Below are 23588 nucleotides of genomic sequence, written 5' to 3'. Positions count from 1 at the left end.
CAGACTTGGGGCTGTTTGTAGAGCTAAATCTATACTTTATAGTATTGCTATCTGTCCATTCTCATTGTCACTCGAGACCATAAACTGTCCCTTCAAAATGGCTTAAAGAAAAATTTCATCAATACGTTCTCATTTTACAGCGCCGTGAATATAAGCGTTATAAGGGATTCCGGCTAGGATATCTCCTGGAAGGCGAGATAAAGGGCTAAAAGCTACTAACGTTATATCCAATGGAATTTCCGTTATACAGATGCTACAGTTAAAACTCAAACTGCATGTGATCGGCACGATCCTCAAGCATGTATGCATGAAAGGGGGGGGGGGGGGCGGGGGACGTTGTTTCTTATTATTTATTACCAATAACCGTGTTCGTCTAAGTAGCCACATAGGCCGATCGTATCGTATCATAACAAGGCTCGATCGGGCTGTAATTTACGTGAAAAAGATCTTACCATGAGCCGGTTGGATCCCCCCGAGCATTTCCCCGTGATAGATCGCCATCTGGTAGATCGATATGTCCATTGGCTGATGATAAATCCCCTTATTGCATAGTGAAATCCGCGATCCAAAACGTAATCCTAGCTACAGGCTGCACATCCAGAATCCAGCTAACTGAAAACTCCATTGAAAGTAAAAAAAAATAATGCTCCGTTCAGCCACAGGGCACACTGCATTATTGCGACAGCGCCGCTAAGAGGATCTGGCCGGTATTGCGCTTTGGCGAATTCAAAGAGTAGGGTACATCTGCAGTGCAGCTCGGCGACCTGGAATAGGTTATTAAAATGGAATAAAAGCCAAAACAACTTGCCACGGATATATCCGTGCTTCTGTCCACGACGGGTGGAATCGAAACACGTATATATCCGTTGTTCTTCCCCATTGTGTTAAACAAACAACTCACTGCAGCACCCACTTTACACACTTTAGAAGACCTAAACACACTTTATATTTATTGGTAAAGAATTTGCACTACAACCCATACCTCATTACACAATCTACTGTAAATTGTATCTAAATTGTACCTCATCCCATTTCTCCTTTGCACTATATAGTATATTGTATATTATTATATTGTATAGTATATTGTATGGTAACTCAGTTACTTCTACTCTGAATTGAACATTGTACATATGTACATACTGAACACTTTATACTGCTATACTTATTTTATTTTATACTTATCTATTTTTGTCTAGCACAGTCTCTGGAGCGTAACAGAAAGAAGCATTTTGTATAAAAGTATTCTGTACTTCTGTATGACAACGAATAAAGAAACTTGAACTTGAACTGTCCTATATTCTTATCAAAAATAACAAAATACAAATTATTCACTTTTGTCACCCTCAAAAATAGCTATACCTACAAACCTTTTTTTTGAAAACCAAAAGCAAATGACTTATTCTTAAATGTATATCAGCATTGTTCCACAAGTTAACCCCAACAATAGAAATACATCTAATTTGAATCCCTTTCTTAGCTTTTTGAACAGTAAACTTATAAACATCTCTCTTAGCCTCTGCTCCACACTCTGCTACAAAGTGGATCAGTGTGTTGAACATAGCAGATTAGCTAGAATTAGCTGCCACACACCACAATCCCCTATTCGGCCCAACACACACACACACACACGCACACGCGCACACACACACACACACCATGCCTCAGTTGCCATTCCTAACTCAATACACACGCTCACTCTGTCACCTCCAGAGTAGTGGACAGGGGTATCAACAGGGGTGTAGCCCGTCTACAGCTTTGTTATGCTGTACTGGGCACTGCAGCTTTGTCGTGAACAGTGGGTCCACAGAGAGACTGAGAAATGGCCAACATTTACACTCTAAGGTAAGCTCTTTGGTTTCCCTCTACTTCACTCAACTCATTATTTGCCCGCCTGGTCAAATTCTGTGTACTCTCAGCAGCACCTTATATTTATATAATTCTATATACTGTGAATATTCTGTGAATGTACATATTGATAGCACTATAAACATATCCATATTATTATTCTTATATTATTCTATATTCTCATAAAATGTTCTATATTTATACAATTCTAGATACTATGAATATTCTGTGATCAAATTAATTTCTAAGGCCCCACAACACACGTCAATGTCCCCATGTCCCGGACACGTCTTCTTTAAACAAGTCAAGAAGAAACATCACAATAAATCAAGAACAAAACAGAAACACCAAAAAAACTAACTAACTAAAACCTAGCAATAGGAAAAAATGCACCACAGGCAATGTGGAGGAGAGAAACCTTAGAAGGGCAGTTCAAGGGGGGATCTCCCTTCTTAGATGTCGGTGATATTAGTGTTGCAATAAAACAGGCGAGACAGTTGGTAAGTGTGGTAAATATTGACGTCGAATTTCATAATTAATATGTGGGAATACATTGGAGAACCATAAATGTAAAGCCAGATGTACCTTTCAATAGCAGAGTGGACTCAGTGGCTAAACAGTCTCAACTGTCAGTTGAGACAGTTGCATCAGATAACAGCAGAACAAACAACACCTTCTCGAACCGACTGTATGTAAATGTAGAAGCAGAGCCAGCTGGGTTGACCACAGGGCAGACCAGTTTAGACTTGTTGAAGAAATGATTAGTATTGACTATTGACACCAACCCCCACCCGGAGACAAGAACCAACCCCCCCCCACAAGAAGACGCTGGATTGGACCAACCATATTAGTAAAATGTGCTATTATTGGCTAGAAATTATAGGATATAAGGGCCAACATAGTGTTATTCAGGAGCCCAGACCCCCCCAGGTCTGCGGCTCCAACCGCTCCCCACCGAGAGACTACTGCTGAGCTGTTTTAATGTAAGTAAGCCGAATGGAACCACCATGTTTGGTTAGAATAGAATGTAAACTTAGCTTAGAAACCAGGCTTACTTATATACAAAAAGGGCTTACAGTATTGTCAATGTATGTTCAAATTATGTTAACGAGTGACTGTTTTCTGTACATATTGGGGTTTGAGATGTAAAACCTTGTTGATTCCTGTACACGGCAGCCATGTTAAAGTTTTCTGATAATCCTTGTATGTGAAAGGCAACCTCTTATTCACTCTTGGCCCTGGCTCAAATAAATGTTGAATTGAACTATAGTTCTGGTTTGTCTGGCTACACGTTTATTCTTCATCTGCTTTAAGTCAGATGAGGAGACCAACAATTCTATCACGTATGATCCCTTTCTCCTCCTTCCAGATAAGCACTCCCATTGTACTGTACTACAATAACCTTCGATTATTGTAGGATTCTGTAGGAATATACTACATAAGCATGCACACATATGTGTAATAAAACACAGATAAGTGCATGCAATAGCAACTGAATTTAAAATTTTTAAAAGATTGAAAAATAGAGCTGATGGCGGACCAATTTGAGGCATGGGGGTGGTGCAGTGAGGGTTGCATCCTCCCGGTCATCATCACGTGACGTCCACCACTTTGGTCATCACCACGAGACAGCCACTCACACTGCTCACAGGGAGAAGTACTTAACCCAGCAGTGAACTCAATGTCTAAACCACATTAACAGACCACGGACAGAAGACTGTAAGAAGCTGATCCATGGCCTTGTGGTGCACGTAGAACAGTCACTGCAATCTTGGCCAAGACCCCGAGACTAGTCCACCGCATCCTAAAAAGACAAAACGCCTCTAGAAATACAGACCTAAGTGGGAAGAGGCAAACCACTGGCTTGATAGTGTCAGAGTATGTATGTATGTGTTTTCTGTGGCGCATGGTGGACTGACTGACTAACATCAGACAGCATGCCTCAGGAGAACAACATTCCCGAAATATAAGAACACAAAGAAAGGACCCAAGCACAGGTGTCACAGTTCTTCATGACTGAAACATCTCCTGAGATTGATTCGGTATGGGATATTACATCTTATTTATCTGGTTGTGTTTTTAACTAGATGTCAGTATTTCTATTTACCTGCCCTGGCAGCCAGGAGCCTACTGTGAGGGTTTGCCTGTCCCTGGACCTTTTTTCCCTGTCTCCTCTCCTCAACAGCCCCCACCCTTGCGAGGACTTTTCTCCTCTACTCTTCACCAGCCCCCACCTTTACCCATTCTTGTACTATTGGCGTTTGTATTGTCTCCCGTGTGTTTTAGCTTTGTTTTGTCTTTAGTCTCATTCCCTTTGTAATTGTTTTATTTGTCCCTTGTATGGTGTTCTCTCTTTAATTGTAATTTTGATTCTAGTCTAGTTTATTTCCCCAGTGTGTGTTTGGCCTTTTGTTTTCCTTACCCCTGTGTGTTAGTTCAGCTTTCCCCATCAGGTGTGTCTCGTTCCCAATTACCCTCTTGTGTCAATCAGTGTGTGTATATCTGTCTCGTTTGCCATTCTCTCTTTGTCGGTTCATTGTTTGGATTCCCTACTTGTGTTTGCTGTCTAGTTCCTCTGTTCCTGTGATCCTGTTATTCCTTCCAGTATTTTTGTAGTAAGTGTTCCTAGTGTTTATTTTGTTTGTTCCTCCCTTCGTTGTTTTTTGTGGAATGTTCATTTTGTTTGTTAGGGTTTTAATTTGTAGTCAGTTGTTCATGTTTTTCCTAGCCTGCCTTGCAGTGTTTTGTTGGTGCCTTTTGGACTTGCTCTCTTTATGAGATTATTATTTGTTTTTCGTATTTAGCCCTCTGCCAGTTCTTCAGCTGTGCTATTCTTTGTTTTTGTATTTTTGCTGCTGCCTTTGGACGTATTTTTGTAAATAGCTTTGTTGCTGCCCTCTGTTTAAATTGGATTATTTTGTCACACTTCACCCCTGGCTCGAAGTGTTCAAGATTAAAGGAGCAGTGCTCACTTTTTGACAATCCATATCTACCTCTCCCTCGTATCTGTTTGCGCCTGGGCCCTCTACTAACACATCCGTAACACCTACTCTTCTTTGCACTTTATTTTTTATTAATCTTTTAATTTGGGTCACACAAGTGTTTCATTGTATTATTGTCCTTTCAGTAAAAGTGTTCCCAGGCTTTGTTTTTACAGCACTTTATATGCATAGAGTATTATGCTCAAGTTGAGGCTATAGTTCAGCCAATTTATTTAAACAATGTTAAATGCAAATAAAGCACTTTAAACTTTAAGTATGACTAAATGTTTTCTTGACTATATAGTAACTGTTCCAAAATGCATAGTATTTTAGGGGTTTGGGGGGCTAGCTCTTTTTAATATAAATGTCATAGATTGTTTTATTTAGATTTCTATGTATTTCAGGAGTTTGGGGGGCTGGCTCCCCAAAATAATTAAATAACATAACCCTAAGCCTAACCCTAAAACCGAAATAAAGTAAAAACAAATAAATAGTGACAAAATCCGGCCATTTTCGCCCCAAAAACGCCCCAAAAATGGCAAAAAGAAATTGTGCGCACGCTCGATGATAGGTGTCCCTTATTTCTATTGGTCAAAGGTGGCAACCCTACCCGAGACATCCACCACCTTGGTCAACACTACGAGACAACCACTCAGAGAGATCGGAAGATGGGGGGGATTGGGGACATGGGTTAGAGCAGGGGTCGCCAATTAGATTTGCCCACGGGCCAGATTTTCCCCAAGCCGTTGCTTCGCGGGCCAGGATCAAAAACAATGGCTAATTTAATATACTGATATTGAAAAAAGACAAACGTTTTTCTCTGGTCTGCATCCCCCCAACAACCGTGTGCACTGCGCCGCACTGCACTGCACCCACTCTGCAATCCGCCAAACAAAGTTCTCACTCATCCATTCATTCATGAACAGCTCTCAGCTGTTGCAGATCCCCTTAACAATTGTGTGTATTGCGCCGTACTGTATTGTACCCATTCTGCAATCTGTTAAATAAAGTTTTCATTCATTCATTCATGAACAGCAGATCAGCTGTTGCAGATCACCGCGGCGGGTGATGAACAGATCAGAAGACAGAATGCATGAAAACACGACTCACCATACCTTGTTTGTTGTTCAGTCCTCCAAAATCCCTGCTAATGTTTGAAACATGTCACATATCCACTCGCCGCCCTCCAATTCCAGATTGGCGTTGAATGCAGCTACTTTATCTGCCAACTTTAACACAGTTGTAATAACAACCATTTCCTCGTTGTTGTTGTCGCCACATATTATGCAGAGAGGACGTCGGCTCGGCACGCAAGAATCACCGACCTGTTGCAATAAACCCGTATTTTAAGTATGGCTCCTGTTTATTAAAAGAAGCGTTATATTTCCCTGTTGCATTTCCCTATCCAAAGATGTTTGTTTTGTTTTTTAACACATTTGTTACTCGCTCCATCTCGAACGCGGAAGTGAAAGTTCGTTAGGGACTATTCCATTGGTTCTCCCAGTCCACGTGACCATTTCTAGCATTTCAATTGGCTATAGTGCTATTGATGACTACCGGTAGATAGATACAGCTTCACAATAAAAGACACCCTGGCGTCCCGAGTGAATATTTCCTGCGCGTAAAATAAATATCATATTCTCAAAATAATCTGACGGGCCAGAAATTATTGCTGGCGGGCCAATGTCGGCCCGCGGGCCGCCTATTGCCGATCCCTGGGTTAGAGAGTTCCCATGTTTGTAGTGGGCAGAGATGGAGCAATAAATACATGTAGTGAGCATATGCTTACATGGTGACAGTAGAATCAAAGTATATAAGAAAATTGTGAAATTGAGTAATAGATGGAACTAAGAACTACTGCAAGCGTATGTATACAGGATGAGATGCAAGACAATGGCTCAGGGCCATTATGCCCTGGGGGGCAGGAGGAACCACTCAGAATTGGTCAGGGCAGAGCAGGTAAGGTTCAGCGCTGCAGGCCAGACAGAAGCTGTTCCATGGGACCGGTTGAGATAGAGACAGAGGTTAAAAAGGTTCTGCGGTGTGAGCCCATTTAAAATTGTGTAGGTGAGGAGTAGCACTTTAACCCTTTCTGCGCCAAAGAGTTAACTCGTGTTAGACCGCCAAACGTTGAGCGCCAACAACAAGTTAACTCGTTGTTATGATCGTTATTTCTTTTATTCGCTATTGCCATTCATAATCCATCGAGGCAGCCTGTGCAGGCTGTTCTGAATGTGTCTGAGCTCGCAGATGTTCAATACCGCCGCCTAACGCCTTGCGGCCGCTATTGCACTCCATTTGAAACGATGTAGTTTGGTTTCTCGGCCGAGCTGCAGCGGGCGGAGTCTAAATAGGCAAGCGGCCACCACGGATGCCTCAACGAGTTCTTCCGCCCACCCGTCCATGTGCAATGCTGGATAACATGGGACAGACTACCGCAACCAGAATTTGGAATGGCGATCAGATAATTGGATTATTCTTTTTGCATTACATCAGAGACAAGGTAAGGACAGTATATATCCAATCTTGCGTTGATCCGATGTTTTTTTCTCCCGCGATCGAAGCTGTCGGTGTGGAATGTGTGTGTGCTGTGTCCCGTTGGTCACATCACGGCACGGATGGGCGCCCCGTTCCAAACCCCCTTTCATGCGTGCATGAGGAAACATAATAACGATAATCTAGCATTGATTTCAGGATGATTCGATAATCAGGCGAAAAATGGCAACGTGATAAGTGGATTTAACTGTTTTCGCGTCTTTTCCTGGGATTACTCAGAATCACTCAAACTATACTCATATTCACCACGGTATACAACGGAAATGTACGGATGAAAAAATGTATCTGTTTTTTGCATGTTGACCATCGACAACGTTATTAGATCCATAGCTATAATATTTAATATAGTTTTAGCACTCGCAAACACGGCATTCTCTCCATTGAACAAAGTGCTGGCTTAAACGGCCTAATGCCCATAGCGACCTCTGGCGTCCATTGTGTTAAAGTCAGTTATATAGTCGTACTGGCGAATCGCGTCTTGCTCTTTCGCCATCGAGATATACCTCATCTCCAGTACCTACTGTACTTCATTAACAAAAACAAATGCACCCATGCACCTGACCAGGCCCCGCCCCAGTGTCCTCCTATAAGGGCACCAGGCGTGGTCACACTCGCCCTTCCTTTATTTCGTTTCCATCATGGCGGATGCTTGCACCCTGTGTAACTAGCGTTATGAAAGTAAAGAGAAATTGCGCAATGTTGTGTATTCGCCGAAGATTCGCCAGCCCCTGGAATCTTCTCGGCATGTTCCAACGGCACGTCGGGTCTGTCCTGGTGTTCCTCGTCTCTTGGCAGCGGTTCGAGGGACAGCGTGCAATGTTTAGCTATCGAGCTAACTCGCACACAGGTAGGCTCTGTGCCATCAGGCATTAACGCTGGTGTTAGTAATGCTGCTTGTTGTTCTGTTGGACAACCGAGTTGTGTATCGGTGCAAGGGGCAGGATGTCTGGGTGAACGTCCCTCTGAGTTGGACGTTTTCCAGGCTGCCCTGGAGCGCGCTGCTAATACTAATGCTATAATGCTGGGTCACTGTTCTAATGTTCCCCGCTGTGGGATGTCACTAGGCATAACAATGCTGGCGTTGGTGATGTTGCTAGAGTTGTCCCGGGAGACAGCCGAGTTGTGTATCGGCGCCAGGGGCAGGATGTCTGGGTAAACGCTGTTGTTTTCCCCGTTACCCTGGAGCGCGCGGCTAGCGCTATGCTATGCTGGGCTACTGTTTATGTTTGTCTCCCCGCTGAGGGATGTCTGTCTACAGTCTTCCCTCCTCTTAACTATTCATGCTGACGGTCAATCGGTGTCTACTGTGGGAGTATTGCGGGGGGGCTTTGTTTACCTTCTCATGGGTGAATGGGCTGAGGTCTAGGGCTGGTGTGCTGTTTGTGAATATTATGAATGATATGCGGGACTAGTTCTCTGGTCCGCATCCCCTTAACGTTGTGTGTATGGGCTAGCCCATTCTATAGTATATTTGTGGTGTTTTAGTTCATTTATTCATTAACCCCTTCATGGTGCACACCACAGTGGAGGTTACTGGTTGCAACCACAACTGGTGCTCCGTGTTTAGCATCAGTCCTTTGCCTCTGACATGTTGAAACAGTGCCCCGCCCGGCCGACGCCATGAGGTGGGTCGGCCCGGCGAGTGGCTGGTGGGCTGTTAAAGCCTGTACCGCCACGGTATGGAATTGGCAGCGATTAGTAACTTTGTTCGAATTGCTGTTTTTTTCTGTCAAAAATGGTGTCTGCTGGCGGGGCCATGAGGGCCAGCCGACGTCGGAACATCGCGCAAGGTTGTTGACATTATTAGCTTTGACCTAGCCGCAAGCTAGCTTGGAACAGGCTGTCATCCCCACCTGTCTGAAGAAGTCCACCATCATCCCTGTACCCAAAAGATCTACGCCCGCTTGCCTCAACGACTACCGCCCTGTAGCCCTCACCTCCATAGCCATGAAGTGCTTTGAGAAGCTAGTGAAGGGCTACATCTGTTCCTCCCTCCCCATCAACCTGGACCCTCTGCAATTTGCATATCGCCCCAACAGGTCCACGGAGGACGCCATAGCCCATGTGCTGCACACAGCAGCATCACACCTGGACAAGAGGCAGGGGAACTATGTGAGAATGCTGTTCATCGACTACAGCTCAGCATTCAATACCATAGTCCCCTCCAAACTCATAGCCAAGCTCAGGGACCTGGGCTTGAACTATGACCTCTGCCAGTGGGTCTTGGACTTCCTGACGGGCAGACCCCAGGTGGTAAGAGCCGGCAACTGCACCTCATCATCCATCACGCTCAACATAGGGGCCCCCCAGGGCTGTGTTCTGAGCCCCCTCCTCTACTCCCTGTACACACATGACTGCGTAGCACAGCGGAACAACAACACCATCATCAAATTTGCTGATGACACAGTAGTGGTGGGCCTGATCTCTGCCAACGACGAAAGGGCCTACCTGGAAGAGGTAGAGAACCTGTCACAGTGGTGTCAGGAGAACTGCCTCTCCCTGAACGTCAGCAAAACAAAAGAGATGATTGTGGACTTCAGGAGGTCGGGGGTCAAGGACTACAGCCCCCTCAGCATCGACGGGGCACCGGTTGAGAGAGTGAACAGTTTCAAGTACCTCGGAGCCCACATATCCGAGGACTTGACATGGACCACACACATTGACAGTGTTGTGAAGAAGGCACGACAACGCCTCTACTTCCTCAGGCGCCTAAGGAAGTTCCAAGTCAGTCAGAAGATCCTTAGGAACTTCTACTCATGTACAATAGAGAGCATCCTGACTGGCAACATCACCTCCTGGTTTGGGAATAGCACTGCACAAGACCGTAGCAGACTACAAAGAGTGACACGTTCAGCCGAACGCACAATTGGAGGGGGGCTTCCCACCCTCCAGAACATTTACAACAAGCGGTGCAAGGGGAAGGCTAAGAGAATTATTAAGGACTCGAGCCACCCGAACAACTGCCTCTTTGAACTGCTGCGGTCAGGCAAGCGATACCGGAGTCTTAAGGCGAGCACAGAAAGACTCAGAAGAAGCTTCTATCCCCAGGCCATCAGGCTGCTAAACGAACAATAATCACTATGCAACAACCATCAAATGCACACAGCACACACACCCACACGCACACACTCACTCAAACAAACAACACACTGCAGCACCCACTCTCCACACTTTAGATCACACAAACACACTTACACTTTATATTTATTGATAAAGGATTTGCACTACAACTCGTACACCTACTGTGAATTGTACCTAAATTGCACCTCGTCCCATTTCTCCATTTCTGCCTTGCACTATATAGTATTGTATATTAGTACACTGCACAGTATTGTATATTGTATGGTAACTACGTCTATTCTGCATCGAACATTGTACATATGTCTAAACTGAACACTGTGACCTCATTTTTTTTACTTCTAATTTTACTATGTTATTTTATTTCATACTTATCTTGTCTTGCACAGTCTCTGGAGCGCAACAGTAAGAAGCATTTTGTATAAAAGTATTCTGTACTTCTGTATGACAACTATTAAAGAAACTTGAAACTTGAAGCTATAACCGCAGGGAGGTTCCCTCCTCAGGGCTCCCCTCTCCGCAGAGGATCTTGGTCTTCCGCTGGAGCGCGGGCGGTATTTGTCCTAGGCCCCACACCGCCTCACGCTGCGCAGCCAGAGGTGAGAGCACGGCCTCGTCAGCGATTATGGCGAGGTCCTCGACAGGCGGCCATGTTTCCCCCGCCAAAGGTATCCTGGGCGTTGAGTCAACAAGTGTCCACAAGGCCGACAGCCTTGGCGGCCGAGGGATCGGCCATGTTGGATGAGCACGGCCTGAGAAACCGTCGCCGTCCTGCCGCGAGCAGCCCGCTCTCCGATCACTCCCTCCCCCAACACCAGCGGAAAAGGGGCTCTGATTTGTTTCCTTTGGCTGCGGGCCGCGAGCCTTCGTTGAAGCGCATGCGGCCCCACGTTACGCTTCTCATGGGGACAGGGGCTGACACCCAGTTGATGGCTGAGCCTGGGTCTGTCCGTGAGAATGTTGTGCTGTCAAGCGGCTCCCACACCATAAGCTGTGTTTGGTTGAGCCTGGTGTTACGTCTGTCAACTACAAGTGTTGTCAGCAGGGGGGCTCAAGACCTTTTTGAGGCACACAGTGCGGGCTTCTCCGACCTCGCCTTCGCCAGGCCGGGTATCATGTTGGTGCCTCCCACTCCTGAAAGATTGGCAGTGGTCTCGCAGGCGCGCGTGATTTGGGTGGTAGTAATATCACTGCAGGGCTACGGTGTGTAGGAACCCATGGGGGCCTCACACCTTGCATGTCCAACTGCAGAACAACTCCTCAGCATGTTCTGGAGGGGTGTTCAGTGGGGGAGCTTTTGTCACCTAGACTGATGTCAGCTTCCCCCGTATCAAACCGGCCCTTTCTGTCGGGGTCCCCCCTTGGGTGCGATTGCCTCGTGGGTAGTGTCAGGGTCCGATGTCCCGACTCCACGGAACGCTCTGCTTGCACGGGTCCAGGGTTGGCTACGCACAGCGGGTGGGACCGGGCCGCCTATCTACAGTTCCTAGCGGTGGATGGAGATAACGCTGAGGCGGGGACTTGTATTTACACAACCCCACCCGTTTTCGGGTTTGGTACAGACCCTATTGTCAGGGTCACCAGCAGTGACAGCTCTGGTCAACGAGATCCAATCTCTGTGGAAGAAGCAAGCCATCGTCGTGGCGTTTTCCTCCCGGTATTCTCTGGTGCCCGAGAAATCGGGAGGGCGGGTGTCAGACCCATGCTGGACCTGTCCCATGGGAAGGTTCAGCATTTTTTGGATCATCTCCTACCTGTTGAACACTGTCAGGTGGGGGCCTGGTTCTCCTCCATAGACCTGTAGGATGCGTATTCGCATCCCCGATCTTCCATCCTAGGGCTTACCTACGCTTCCTTTGCAGGGTTTAGCGTATGAGTACCAGAGGCTGCCGTTCGGCGTTTCTCTGGCTCCCCGCATCTTCACCAAGTGCGTGGAGGCCGCACTGGGGCCTCTGCGTCATCAGGGGTTACGAAGTGTATTCTGCCCTGACGACGTTCTGGTCCTTGGCGGTCAAGGTGGATCGTCAGGTCTCATACCAGGCAGGTGGTGGAATTCCTACCAGCCTGGGGTTTGCTGTAGACTGGAAGTAGAGTACTCCTCTTCCCAGTCAACGGGTGGAGTGCTATGGGCATCCCTCTCAGAGCGTGTTATCGGCACGCTCGGGAGGTTCCGTCCTAGGACGGTTACGGCGCTGTCCGTGATACGCCTGCTCGGTATGATGGCATCTGCTCATTCCGTGGTCCCTCTTGGCCTCCTCTTCACCCCAGGAGGAGGTTACGGAGGTGGTTTTTTTCCAGTATGGAAATAGACCCGGTGAGAGGCAAGTGGAAGCAGCTAAGGTTCCCGTGTCAGTACTGGGGGACCTTGCCCCTGGGGAGGGCCTGGGGTCCTCACCAGGGGGGTCCCCATGGGCAGTAGGCTGTCACACGTCACGTTTTTCACCGACGCCTCCCTCGCTGGAGACGCGTCGGGCCAACGCAGTAGCTGGCAAGCCATGCTGCCCGGTCTGCGCTACGTTCAATGTGTTGGTATTGAAGGCGGTCCTTCTGGTCCTCAAACGGTGTTTGATCAGGACGGACAATACGACGTCAGCGTTGTATATCGAAAGACAGGGAGGAGTACGCTCCCCCCGTCTGCACCGGGCAGCGGGCGGCTGGCTATGGGCGTTCTCCATCTGCACAGCCTGAGGGCTCTCCTCATCCCCGGCAGGGTGAATGTGGGTACAGGTGTGATGTCGCGGGGCGGTCCTCACCCTGACGAGTAGGGATTACGTCCGGATATAGTCAGGCAGGTCTGGGACCGATGCCGTGGCCGCCTGGGATTCTTTCCCCCCATACATCTGTTAGGTCAGTTGTTGGGGCGGGTACGTTGAGGAGCGCAGGACCTTGATCCTGATTGCGCCGGACCGGGGCGCAGCTGTGTGGTTCCCGGTCCTGATCCAGCTCTTGGTAGCCCCGTCGTGGCCTGTCCCTTGGTCATCGCGGGCCCTCTCTCAAGCGCACGGGTCTCTGTGTTAGTTCTCTGTGCTGGGCCAGCTGCTGATGGTTTGGCTGGTGAGAGGGTGAGTCTGGAGAGGATGGATTCTTCTGTGGTTGACACCATCCGGAACGCGCATGCTCCCTCCACTATCGCGGTTTACGCGGGTAGGTGGCGTATTTTCCAAGAGTGGTGTAAGGCCACCCTCTTGTGAAGCGTTTCCTGCTTGGCGCTCGGCGCCTTAAGCCGGTGAAACGTTCTCTGGCTCCGAGTTGGGATCTTCAATTGGTCCTCGGTTGGTTGTCCGAGGCCCCGTTTGAGCCTCTTGAGCAAGCGCCTTTGGAACAGCTGTCGTTCAAGACTGCGTTCCTGCTGGCCATCACCTCCGCTAAGCGCGTGGGTGAGCTCTGTGCTCTCTTTGTGCGGCCTGCGTGTCTGTCTATTCGTTTTGATAGCGGTGCCACTCTGAGTCCTAACCCAGTCTTCGTGCCAAAAAATATCCGAAGCTCTTTCGCTCCAGGGATATTATGGTTCAGGCGTTTCATCCGCCTCCTCACGCTAGTGAGTTAGAGGCAAGCCTTCACCTGTCATGTCCGGTCCGGGCTTTGGGGATTTACCTCAGCCGTACTCAGGGCCTCAGGGCTACCAATCAACTTTTTGTCTGTTGCGGTGGCTCTCGCGCTGGTAAGGCACTGTCGAAACAGCGCCTGTCCCATTGGTTGTGCGAGGGCATTGCCCTTTGCTACACGTTGGCTGGCCTGTTAGGAGGGGCCTCGGTGGAGGACATCTGTGCTGCGGCCTCATGGTCCTCCCCGGGTCCTTTCGTAAGGTTTTACCTCATGGACATGACCGTGGGTTCTGTCTCCCAGGTGGTTCTGAGGTCTGGAACCTCCCCTGCTTCCCACCTTCGGTGGGTTAGCAGGGATGTGTGGGTGTGGACCACAAGGTGATGTGTCACACATGGTCCCGCCTGTGCTGTGCATTTAGAGGTTTCTAGTTCCCTCTTTTTCGTACTTGGGTGGAGTTGACTGCCGCCCCCTCTTCACTAGGAAGGGGGGGTGACGGGACTTCCCTCCCCCCTGATGTGGGCTTACGGGTCCTCAGGGGGTGCATTTGTCGGTCCTCGCGTCTGCTCTGTCCCCATATCTCAATGGCGAAAGAGCAGGACGCGATTCGCCAGTACGACTATATAACGATAGGTTATGTATATAACCTAGTTATATGAGTACTGGCTGAGCGTCTTGCTCTTAGCGCGCCCTGAGGTCCCTTGGGGGGGGGTTTCTGATGGAAACTTTTCCAGAGGAAGGGCGAGTGTGACCACGCCTGGTGCCCTTATAGGAGGACACTGGGGCGGGAACTGGTCAGGTGCATGGGTGCATTTGTTTTCGTTAATGAAGTACAGTAGGTACTGGAGATGAGGTATATCTCGGTGGCGAAAGAGCAAGATGCTCAGCCAGTACTCATATAACTAGGTTATATACATAACCTATCGATCTGGCTTGAATAGGAAGCCAGTGTAAGGTGGACAAAACTGGTGTGATGTGATAAAATTTTCTAGTTTTTGTTAGTATCCATGCAGCCGCATTTTGCACAAGTCTTTCAATGCTTGAATTAGGTAGGCCAGAAAAAAGTGCGTTACAGTAGTCTAGATGTGTTGAGACAAAAGCATGAATTAGGGTTTCAGCATCAGCCAGAGTTAAAATGGTGCAGATTTTTGTGATATTACGAAGATGAAAGAAGACAATTTGTGACATTTGGTATATGAGACGGAGGAATAAAAAATTACTCAGAGGTTTTTTATGGGATACATGACAGATATATATATACAATACACATATCCAATCTTTGGAACATACTGTCTGGTTCCATCCAACTCAACTGCACAGTAGGCCTACAACCCATCTTTGTTTATATTTGACAGCTGCCATTAGAGCGAGAGAGAGAGAGAGAGAGAGAGAGAGAGAGAGAGAGAGAGAGAGACCGCATTAACTCTGTTTAGTTGAAACGTGGTCCAGGAGCAGGAGGGCTTGATAAAGTGTATATGTCCACTGTCCCAGACTGTTGATGTATATCCACTGTCCAGACCGCATCCAGCTAGCTTATTAGCACAACACAAGTACTGATGAGCTGTGTCTTACAGACTGTCTTTGCCCATTTCCGCGTCGCGGAAAGAGTGCCTAAGCTTAACCGTCGAAAGAACTTGCCGTCACGCTCTAAGACAAACTCTAACCTTAACCTACTTCGAAGAGTGGCTACGCTTAACCAGTGTAGAAACTGACGTCGGCCAATCAGAGAGCGTCTCCGAGAAATGCGGCTACGGAAAGTATAGACGCTGCTTGCTTAATGATATAGACCGCTTGAAAACGCGCCCGGCTTCCATCATAATACATCATATTTCAACGCACAGCTCGTTATGCACTGATTGGCTGCGACGGATACAGCGATGAAACCAGTGCACGCCCACTGTAAGCGTTATTGCTTCTAGCCCGAGAGAAATGCGGCTACGGAAAGTATAGACACGGTATTATTCTCTATCAGCAGTCACTTCCTGTTAATGAAAACAATTATTTATATTTGATATTAACACTATGGTCGCCAAAAACGCCGTAGCACGTCTTTCCCCGCCATGCTCATTCTGCCAAAGACGCCGTACCACGTCTTTGATATCAATATTTCAAAAATCTGTGATCGAAATCATATTTCTCCCCCGGAGACTTGAGATCTACTGTTGATCCCCTCTCAACTCTCCAACGGTTCAAGAGCGCCATCTGGTGGCCGATAGGCGGATCGCCCAGAGCGGAAACAGGAAATGGAAGCTGGTGCTCATTCCAATTCGGTCCGATCACTCGGTAATAGTCCCAGGACTCAAGCTAGACACAATGGATAGCAATCCGTTACCAATAACTCGATAAACAACATGATTTGGACGTATACTATTATACAACCTGGAAATGGATTGCATATTTCTACATCCCATAATAGGAATATTTCTGTTCCACGCTCATCGCCCAACGCTATGAGGAAGCTACGGTAAGATTCAGCGTTATTTTTTAACGCGTTCGATACTAACTGCTCTAATGATCATATCACCCACACTAGATGAATCATCTAACGTTGGCCACGGAATTATAAACGACCCCCCCCCATCCGGTCAATATCAGATGATCAGTAGTAACTTCTAGAAACACGTCCATTTGAAATTTTTTATCTCGCGCAGAAAAAAAATTAATAATAATAATTCTTCTTCTTCTTCTTTTAACCAGGGAGGGCGGCGCTCTAGTGCCGCCGCCACTGGGACATAGTAGTATATAGAGTATACCGGCAGGTCTCCTGCTGTTATGGAATCACTGCAATCAGTAACTCACAGGAATGATGGGGGTTAAATGAGGAGGTAGTAGTATAATATGGAATTAGGTCTAGAGCAAATCCTGCCTGAATGAAGGCAGAGGGCTCTTGAGTCCACCCCAAAAGTGTAGCAGTGGGTGAAGCAAATACCTGCTGCTAAAATTACACTGTAATAAGGATGAATGATCTTTATTATTTATTATCTTTATTTAACCAGAATGAAACTCGTTGAGGTTAATTAAAAAATTAAAAAAAGAATGAAAAATGAATTCCTATCATGACTGTGGGATATGGAATGACCTGATGTACTTGAGCTGCCGATGAAGGCCCAGTGAGTAGGACAGCGTTTAACGAGGCAGGGTTTAGTGGAGCATGGGAGAGTAAATTATATGAATCTTCACGATAGAGGATTCCCACTGCAGAATGTCTTTGGAATAGAAAGAGCTATGTGGGAACATGTATCACCTCCTGACGGAGGTCTCCCAGGTCAGCCTGAGATGGTCTAAAAGGATAAGTGATGTCAAAATGACTGAGTCACCTGATAATATGACTGGAATCCTCACGGTAGAAATTGTATGAATCCTTCTCAGGCAGAATGACTTTAGGAATAGAAGGAGTTGTGAGAGTGTTGCGTACCCCCGTAGGGAGACGCAACACTAGGCCACAGACAGGATAGGTGAGGGTGCAGTGACACAAAACACATGACAATTTGCAAAATAATAATATTTTGTTCACAATATTCAAAACTCGGCAACACAGAGAGCACAGTGAGCACCAAATCAAATATCAAAAAGAAACAAAAGCCCACCCCCCCTTACAGGCGCGAACGCCCCAGAGTACAGGTGGTGGTGCTCACTCTAAAGCTGGTGTCTTTAACAGTTGGTCACCTACGTGATGCAAAATGTAGACCCAGGGTATCTTCCTGCCCTCAATGTCCCTGTGTGCGAAACAAAAGGTTAATACAAAGCAAAGCAATCACCATAGGCTGGGTGACAAGGAATAAACAAATACACAAACAGGTTATGGGTTAACAGAAATGTACAACAAAGAACACACCAAAACACAATGGAGTGAACCAGAGCTTTCGCCAGCTCTACCAAATGTACCTCTACCTGGATATCTCTACCTGGACATCTCTAAGAAACACCCACACCAAACAATGAGAGCAATAGAGCATTTAACTAGCTCACACACCAAACATTAGAGCAAATAGAGCATTACCTAGCTCAAATATACATACCCCACATACAGTGGTAAATGGCAAGACAGGGCCAAGAGCATATATACCCCACACAGGGTTTGGTCCACGTATGCACACACAGAATTATCACTAGAGCATTACCTAGCTCAGGCACACACAGAATTATCACTAGAGCATTACCTAGCTCACACACCAAACATTAGAGCAAATAGAGCATTACCTAGCTCAAATATACATACCCCACATACAGTGGTAAATGGCAAGACAGGGCCAACAGCATATATACCCCACACAGGGTTTGGTCCACGCAGGCACACACAGAATTATCACCAAACACAGAGAGACACCCACCACCACACTGAGCCAAAAGAGCTAACCAACACTGCACACAATTGGGGTATATGAAGGGATGTGGAGGTTAATTAGTCTGATGAGCCTCAGCTGCTGCTGCTGCTTCTGCTGCTGTAACTGGGAGACACCTGAGAATGGGATATGTTACACAGGAGGGAGACAAAAACAGAACTACCAAAACATGCCTATATACACACACGCACAACAGATAACATACATAACCCCCATATATACACATAAGGACACCGTCCGTAACAGGGAGCGTAAATCACTAACATCATCATCATCATCATCATCATCATCATCATCATCATCATCATCATCATCATCATCATCATCATCATCATCATCATCATCATCATCATCATCATCATTAATGGACAGGACCTAATCCGTTCTTAATTAGCCTGCAGCCATGCTCTTTAAAGATGGACATACCCTACTCCAACATGATCCAATATCGTGGATTGGGGCTTTAGTTTATAGCTTCAAATAGCCGAGTGTCTTCTCAGCAGAAGGCTAAATTGAAAGCAGGGGCTGTCTGGTACCATGGGCGAGAAGGTCAGTATCACATTACATTGAGTTTAGCATAACAAGCTAAACCTACAGTTATTATTTGCCGCACTCAGGGACCGCCCGGTTATAACTCAGATGAAAAACTGCTTGAAATCAACTGCGATTGCTTAAAGATTGCTGTCAATGCAAATGTGTAATGAGTATCTCTATATTCTCCTTCATTGTCTTTGTGGGATTTCTATGTACCTGCCGGACTCATACAGGCAGCTTGAGCATGTTCTCTGTGTTGGTGCACTTTGATCAGAGGAACCAACGACTGCAACCATCATTGTTGGATATTATAAAGAAAATGTTATGCTTGAAGCTGCTGATGACTGATCTGGACGATAATCACATGAACTGGTGATTCATAGGTTAATTGATTTAGGTTAGGTTAAACAGGTTAAACAATTATGTAATCGAGAAGTCATAGTGGGAATGTATATGACAAGTGTTACATGGATTCTTAACCTCTTAAGTCCTAGCCATATTTTCAGAAAATACATACCTAAGTAAATGGAAGATTGCTCCACTTCTACAAGGTCTATTTGCATGTTCTTGGTATCTAGGGACATCTATGGATCTCAGGGAATGTATGAACATTTTTGTCTGTTACTAGGCTTGAGTAAATTGTAATGAACCAAAGGAGAATATAATTTTTCTTTTCATCTTTGACGGTGAATAACACCATGCTGAGCTCATTCAGCACCTTCTTGAGATCAAGTGTACAAGAAATCTAAGAACATGTATAACGGGAAGATGATTTACAGGGGGTTTTGTAGATACTAAATTTTGCCATCCGGACACTGCTGAAAATATACACTTCTACTGCTGTTTTGGTTAGGTTAGGGTCTTTACTCTTGGCTACATTTGAAAAAGAAATCCAACATTAATTAATACGTTCTGTATTGATCGATTTATGGCGTGATATGAATCTCGGCCCTGTACCCGTCGGGCTTAACACAATCGCGGCCACTGGGATGAGTCTAATTAATTTCAAGAGGACTGGGAAATGTAAACAGACGTGGGGCTGTTTGTAGAGCTAAATCTATACTTTGTAGTATTGCTATCTGTCCATTCTCATTGTCAATTGAGTCCATAAACCGTCCCTTCAAAATGGCTTAAAGAAGAAAAAAAATCATCACTATGTTCTCATTTTATAGCGCCGTGAATATAATTATAATATTATACGGGATTTGGTCTAGTATATTTTCTGGAAGGCTAGATATAGGGCTAATAGCTGCTAACGTTATATCCAATGGCATTTCCGTTTTACAGATGCTACAGAAATAACTCAAACTGCATATGATCGGCACGATCCTCAAGCATGTATGCATGAAAGGGGGGGGGGGGGGGCGGGGGACGTTGTTTCTGATTATTGATTACCAATAACCGCGTTAGCCTCATAAGCCTCATAGGCCGAACGCCTGGTTGAGTATCAAAACAAGGCCCGATCGGGATGTACTTTACGTGAAAAAGATCTTACCGTGGTCCGGTGGGATCCCTCCGAGCATTTCCTCGTTATCGATCGCCATCTGGTAGATCGATATGTCCATTGGCTGATGATAAATCCCCTTATTGCATGGTGAAATCTGCGATGCAAAACGTAATCCAAGGTACAGGCTACACATATAGAATCCAGCTACTGGAAACTCAAAAAAAACATAAAAAAAAATCAAAAAAAAGAATGCTCCCTTCAGCCACAGTGTATGCCCCTAAGAGGATCTGGCCGGTATTGCACTTTGTCAAATTCAAAGAATAGGGTACATCTGCAGTGCAGCTCGGCGACCTTGAATAGGTTATTAATATGGAATAAAAGCAATAACAACTTGCCACGGATATATCCGTGCTTCTGTCCACAACGGGTGGAATCGAAACACGGAGATATCCGTTGGATAGTGTTAAGGGGTTAATTAAACTGAATGGTCCGATGTATGTCCGAATGCTGCTACCTGCCAGCTCTTCTGCTCACCACACTGCATGGTGAAGCCTGGTGTAATGATCTGAGTCCAAATACAGAGATGTTGTTTAAAATGCTTTGATGGAGCAGCAAAATAATGCATGAACAAGAGTGAGATGACATAAAGGTAGGGGGGTTACTTCAGAGCCTTTGAATATAGGGTGGTGGAATTGGATTGGCAGGGGACAATTAGTGGGAGCCTGGGAGGAGATAATGGTGTAAGAGGATCATGTGATTGGTTAACAGGATGTGAAGGTGGAAAGGGGTTCAGTCTCAGTTGAACTTTCGTTTATAACTTCCATTTGACATTCTCAAATATTTCAGAAATACTTTTGTTTATGTTATAGATTGACAGGACTCTGCCCCACTAACTGTGTTGTGCTTTTTTGTTCTCCATATCCCTTTTTATGGACATTATGGATTACCCTTGTGTATGATGGATTACTATGTAAAATACCTCTTTTTCCCTGACTCAGTGGCTGTGTTAATTAGGACTAGAAACAATTGACTGTTTAATGATGATTATACACAGCTGTGAATGATTCAAGCCCTGAGGAAGCCCTTGTGTCATGACACGCAATATGCTCATATGGACCAAGAGAGGCTCAAAATGGCCGATAATGTTATCTAAATCAGATGGATAATGCAATGATTTTATCCAGATTATTTGATTATTGCCACTACATTTATTAATCTGGCTACTAACTGGGGATACTGATAAATTACAGATAAAGGAATACAGCAGGACGATCAGTTACGATAGTTAAACCCCAGTCCTGTCGCAGCCGTTCAATCTCAGAAAACGTTGGAGCAAATTTCATATTGGGAATCTAAATGATTGCATTCTCTGTTAAAACAGCGTTCGACCAGCTAGATCAGTCAGTATGTGGCCTATTTTACTATGCATCCTATTTTAAAAACGTTATTATTTACTAATAAAAACGATTTAAATTGAAGTGTCTTATTTTCATATTGCCATGGTAACTGTTTCATAAAAGCAATAGCTCACTTCAGGCATACGGTTATTATATCACAGCTAAGGGGCATAAATTATACCACGGCCTGGCGTGAGCTATTACTTAATTATATAAAATTATTCAGAAATCTATTATATCTATTATCAATACATTCACCTGGTCCATTGACCTACAGGCCTGTTTCCATCCTATCCCCCCCCTCCCAGTGAGCTGTGGTGTTCCACAAGGAAGCATACGCTACTGTTCCTAATTTATGCAAATGACATGTCGTCAGCTTGTGACTGCAATTTGTTCCTGTTCGCGGACGACTCAGCCCTGCTGGTCTCTGACAGGAACAAGTTACAGGTTGAAAAAACCCTCAGCTCGGAACTAGGCAAAATCTGCACCTGGCTCGCTGACAACAAACTATCATTACACCTGGGTAAAACAGAGTCCATTCTCTTCAGTTCAAATAACAAACTCAGCAAGGCCGACGGTTTCTCAGTTACAGTGGGTGACAATATTGTCACAAGGAAAGATGAAATTACATACCTAGGTTCCATCCTAGAGGCAAATCTTTCCTGTGACAAAATGGCATCCAATGTAATAAAAAAAAGTCAACCAACGAACTAGATTATTGTACCGGATCACGTGTGTATATTCTCCCTAACGGAGTTGCACTTCCGCGTTCGGTTTGCGTGATCTGATTGGCCACTGATGTTTTTTCCAGCGCCAATCACGTTACTCCTAACAATCGCGCCAGCAGGCTGTTACCCTAACCCTAACCCTAACCTTAACCAACTAACCCTAACCTTAACCCTAACCTTAACCAACTAACCCTAACTCTAACCTTAACCCTAACCTTAACCAACTAACCCTAACCCTAACCTTAACCAACTTCGAAAGAGAGCGACTTCGAAAGAGTCGCCAAGCTTAACCAGTTTGTTAGGAGTAACGCGATTGGTGCTGAAAAAAACGTCAGTGGCCAATCAGATCGCGCAAACCGAACGCGGAAGTGCAACTCCGTTAGGGAAAATATACACGCTACCGGATCTCCTCTCTGGTAAACAAGAATACCCTGAAGACTCTGGCAGGAGCACTCATTCAAGGGTACTACGACTATGCTTGCACCTCATGGTACCAAAGCACCTCAAAGGCGCTAAAAACTAAATTACAAACATCGCAAAACAAACTGGTCAGACTACTGCTTGACCTTACTCCTAGAACCCACCTCATCCCTGCCCACTTTGACAACCAAGGATGGCTTAGAGTAGATGACAGAGTACAGCAACTTGCAATGGGCCTGGTCTACAAGATACACTACACGACTAAGGTACCCATGTACATGTCAAAATACTTCCCAAAGGTCAGTGAATACCACGACCACAACACCAGAGGGAGCTCCACAAATCATGTTAAACCCAGATTTGGCTCAAACAAGGGACTAAACACGTTTCGCAATTATGCCACATCAATGTGGAACGCCCTACCCACAGCTGTAAAGGAATGTGATTCACTACCCACTTTCAAAACCACTCTCAAAGAGCACCTACGGGAGACTGCAATTCGAAACTGGCCCCTGTAAATGTCCTAACCCAACCCCCTCCAATGTACAGTAAATGTCCTAACCCAATAATACACAAGACCCTCTTCTTGGGACCAAATAAGGTTTTGTCGATAATCCAATGTACAGTTACCCCCCCCCCCCCCCCCCGCCTACCCCCCCCCCCACCCCACCCACCCAACCACCTCCAATGTACAGTTCGCCCCCACCCCACCCCAA

General features: G+C 45.9%; 1 protein-coding gene across 1 annotated transcript in view; it reads left to right on the top strand.

Annotated features, from left to right (window-relative positions):
• Positions 1 to 1819: 1819 nt before the first annotated feature.
• LOC311239446 (retinol dehydrogenase 12-like) overlaps positions 1820 to 23588 on the top strand; it is a gene marked incomplete at both ends in the record, with an annotated part of 33798 nt that continues 12029 nt past the window's right edge. The window contains one exon of the mRNA XM_084327755.1: positions 1820 to 1842. Coding sequence (XP_084183881.1) covers positions 1820 to 1842 — 23 coding nt within the window. The remainder of the gene's footprint in view (positions 1843 to 23588) is intronic.

Source organism: Notolepis coatsorum (genome assembly GCF_963971535.1).
Source record: "Notolepis coatsorum genome assembly, chromosome: 13".
NCBI classification, from domain to species: Eukaryota; Metazoa; Chordata; class Actinopteri; order Aulopiformes; family Paralepididae; genus Notolepis; species Notolepis coatsorum.
Note: the sequence above shows the minus strand (reverse complement) of the source record. Positions and strands in the feature narration are given on the sequence as shown.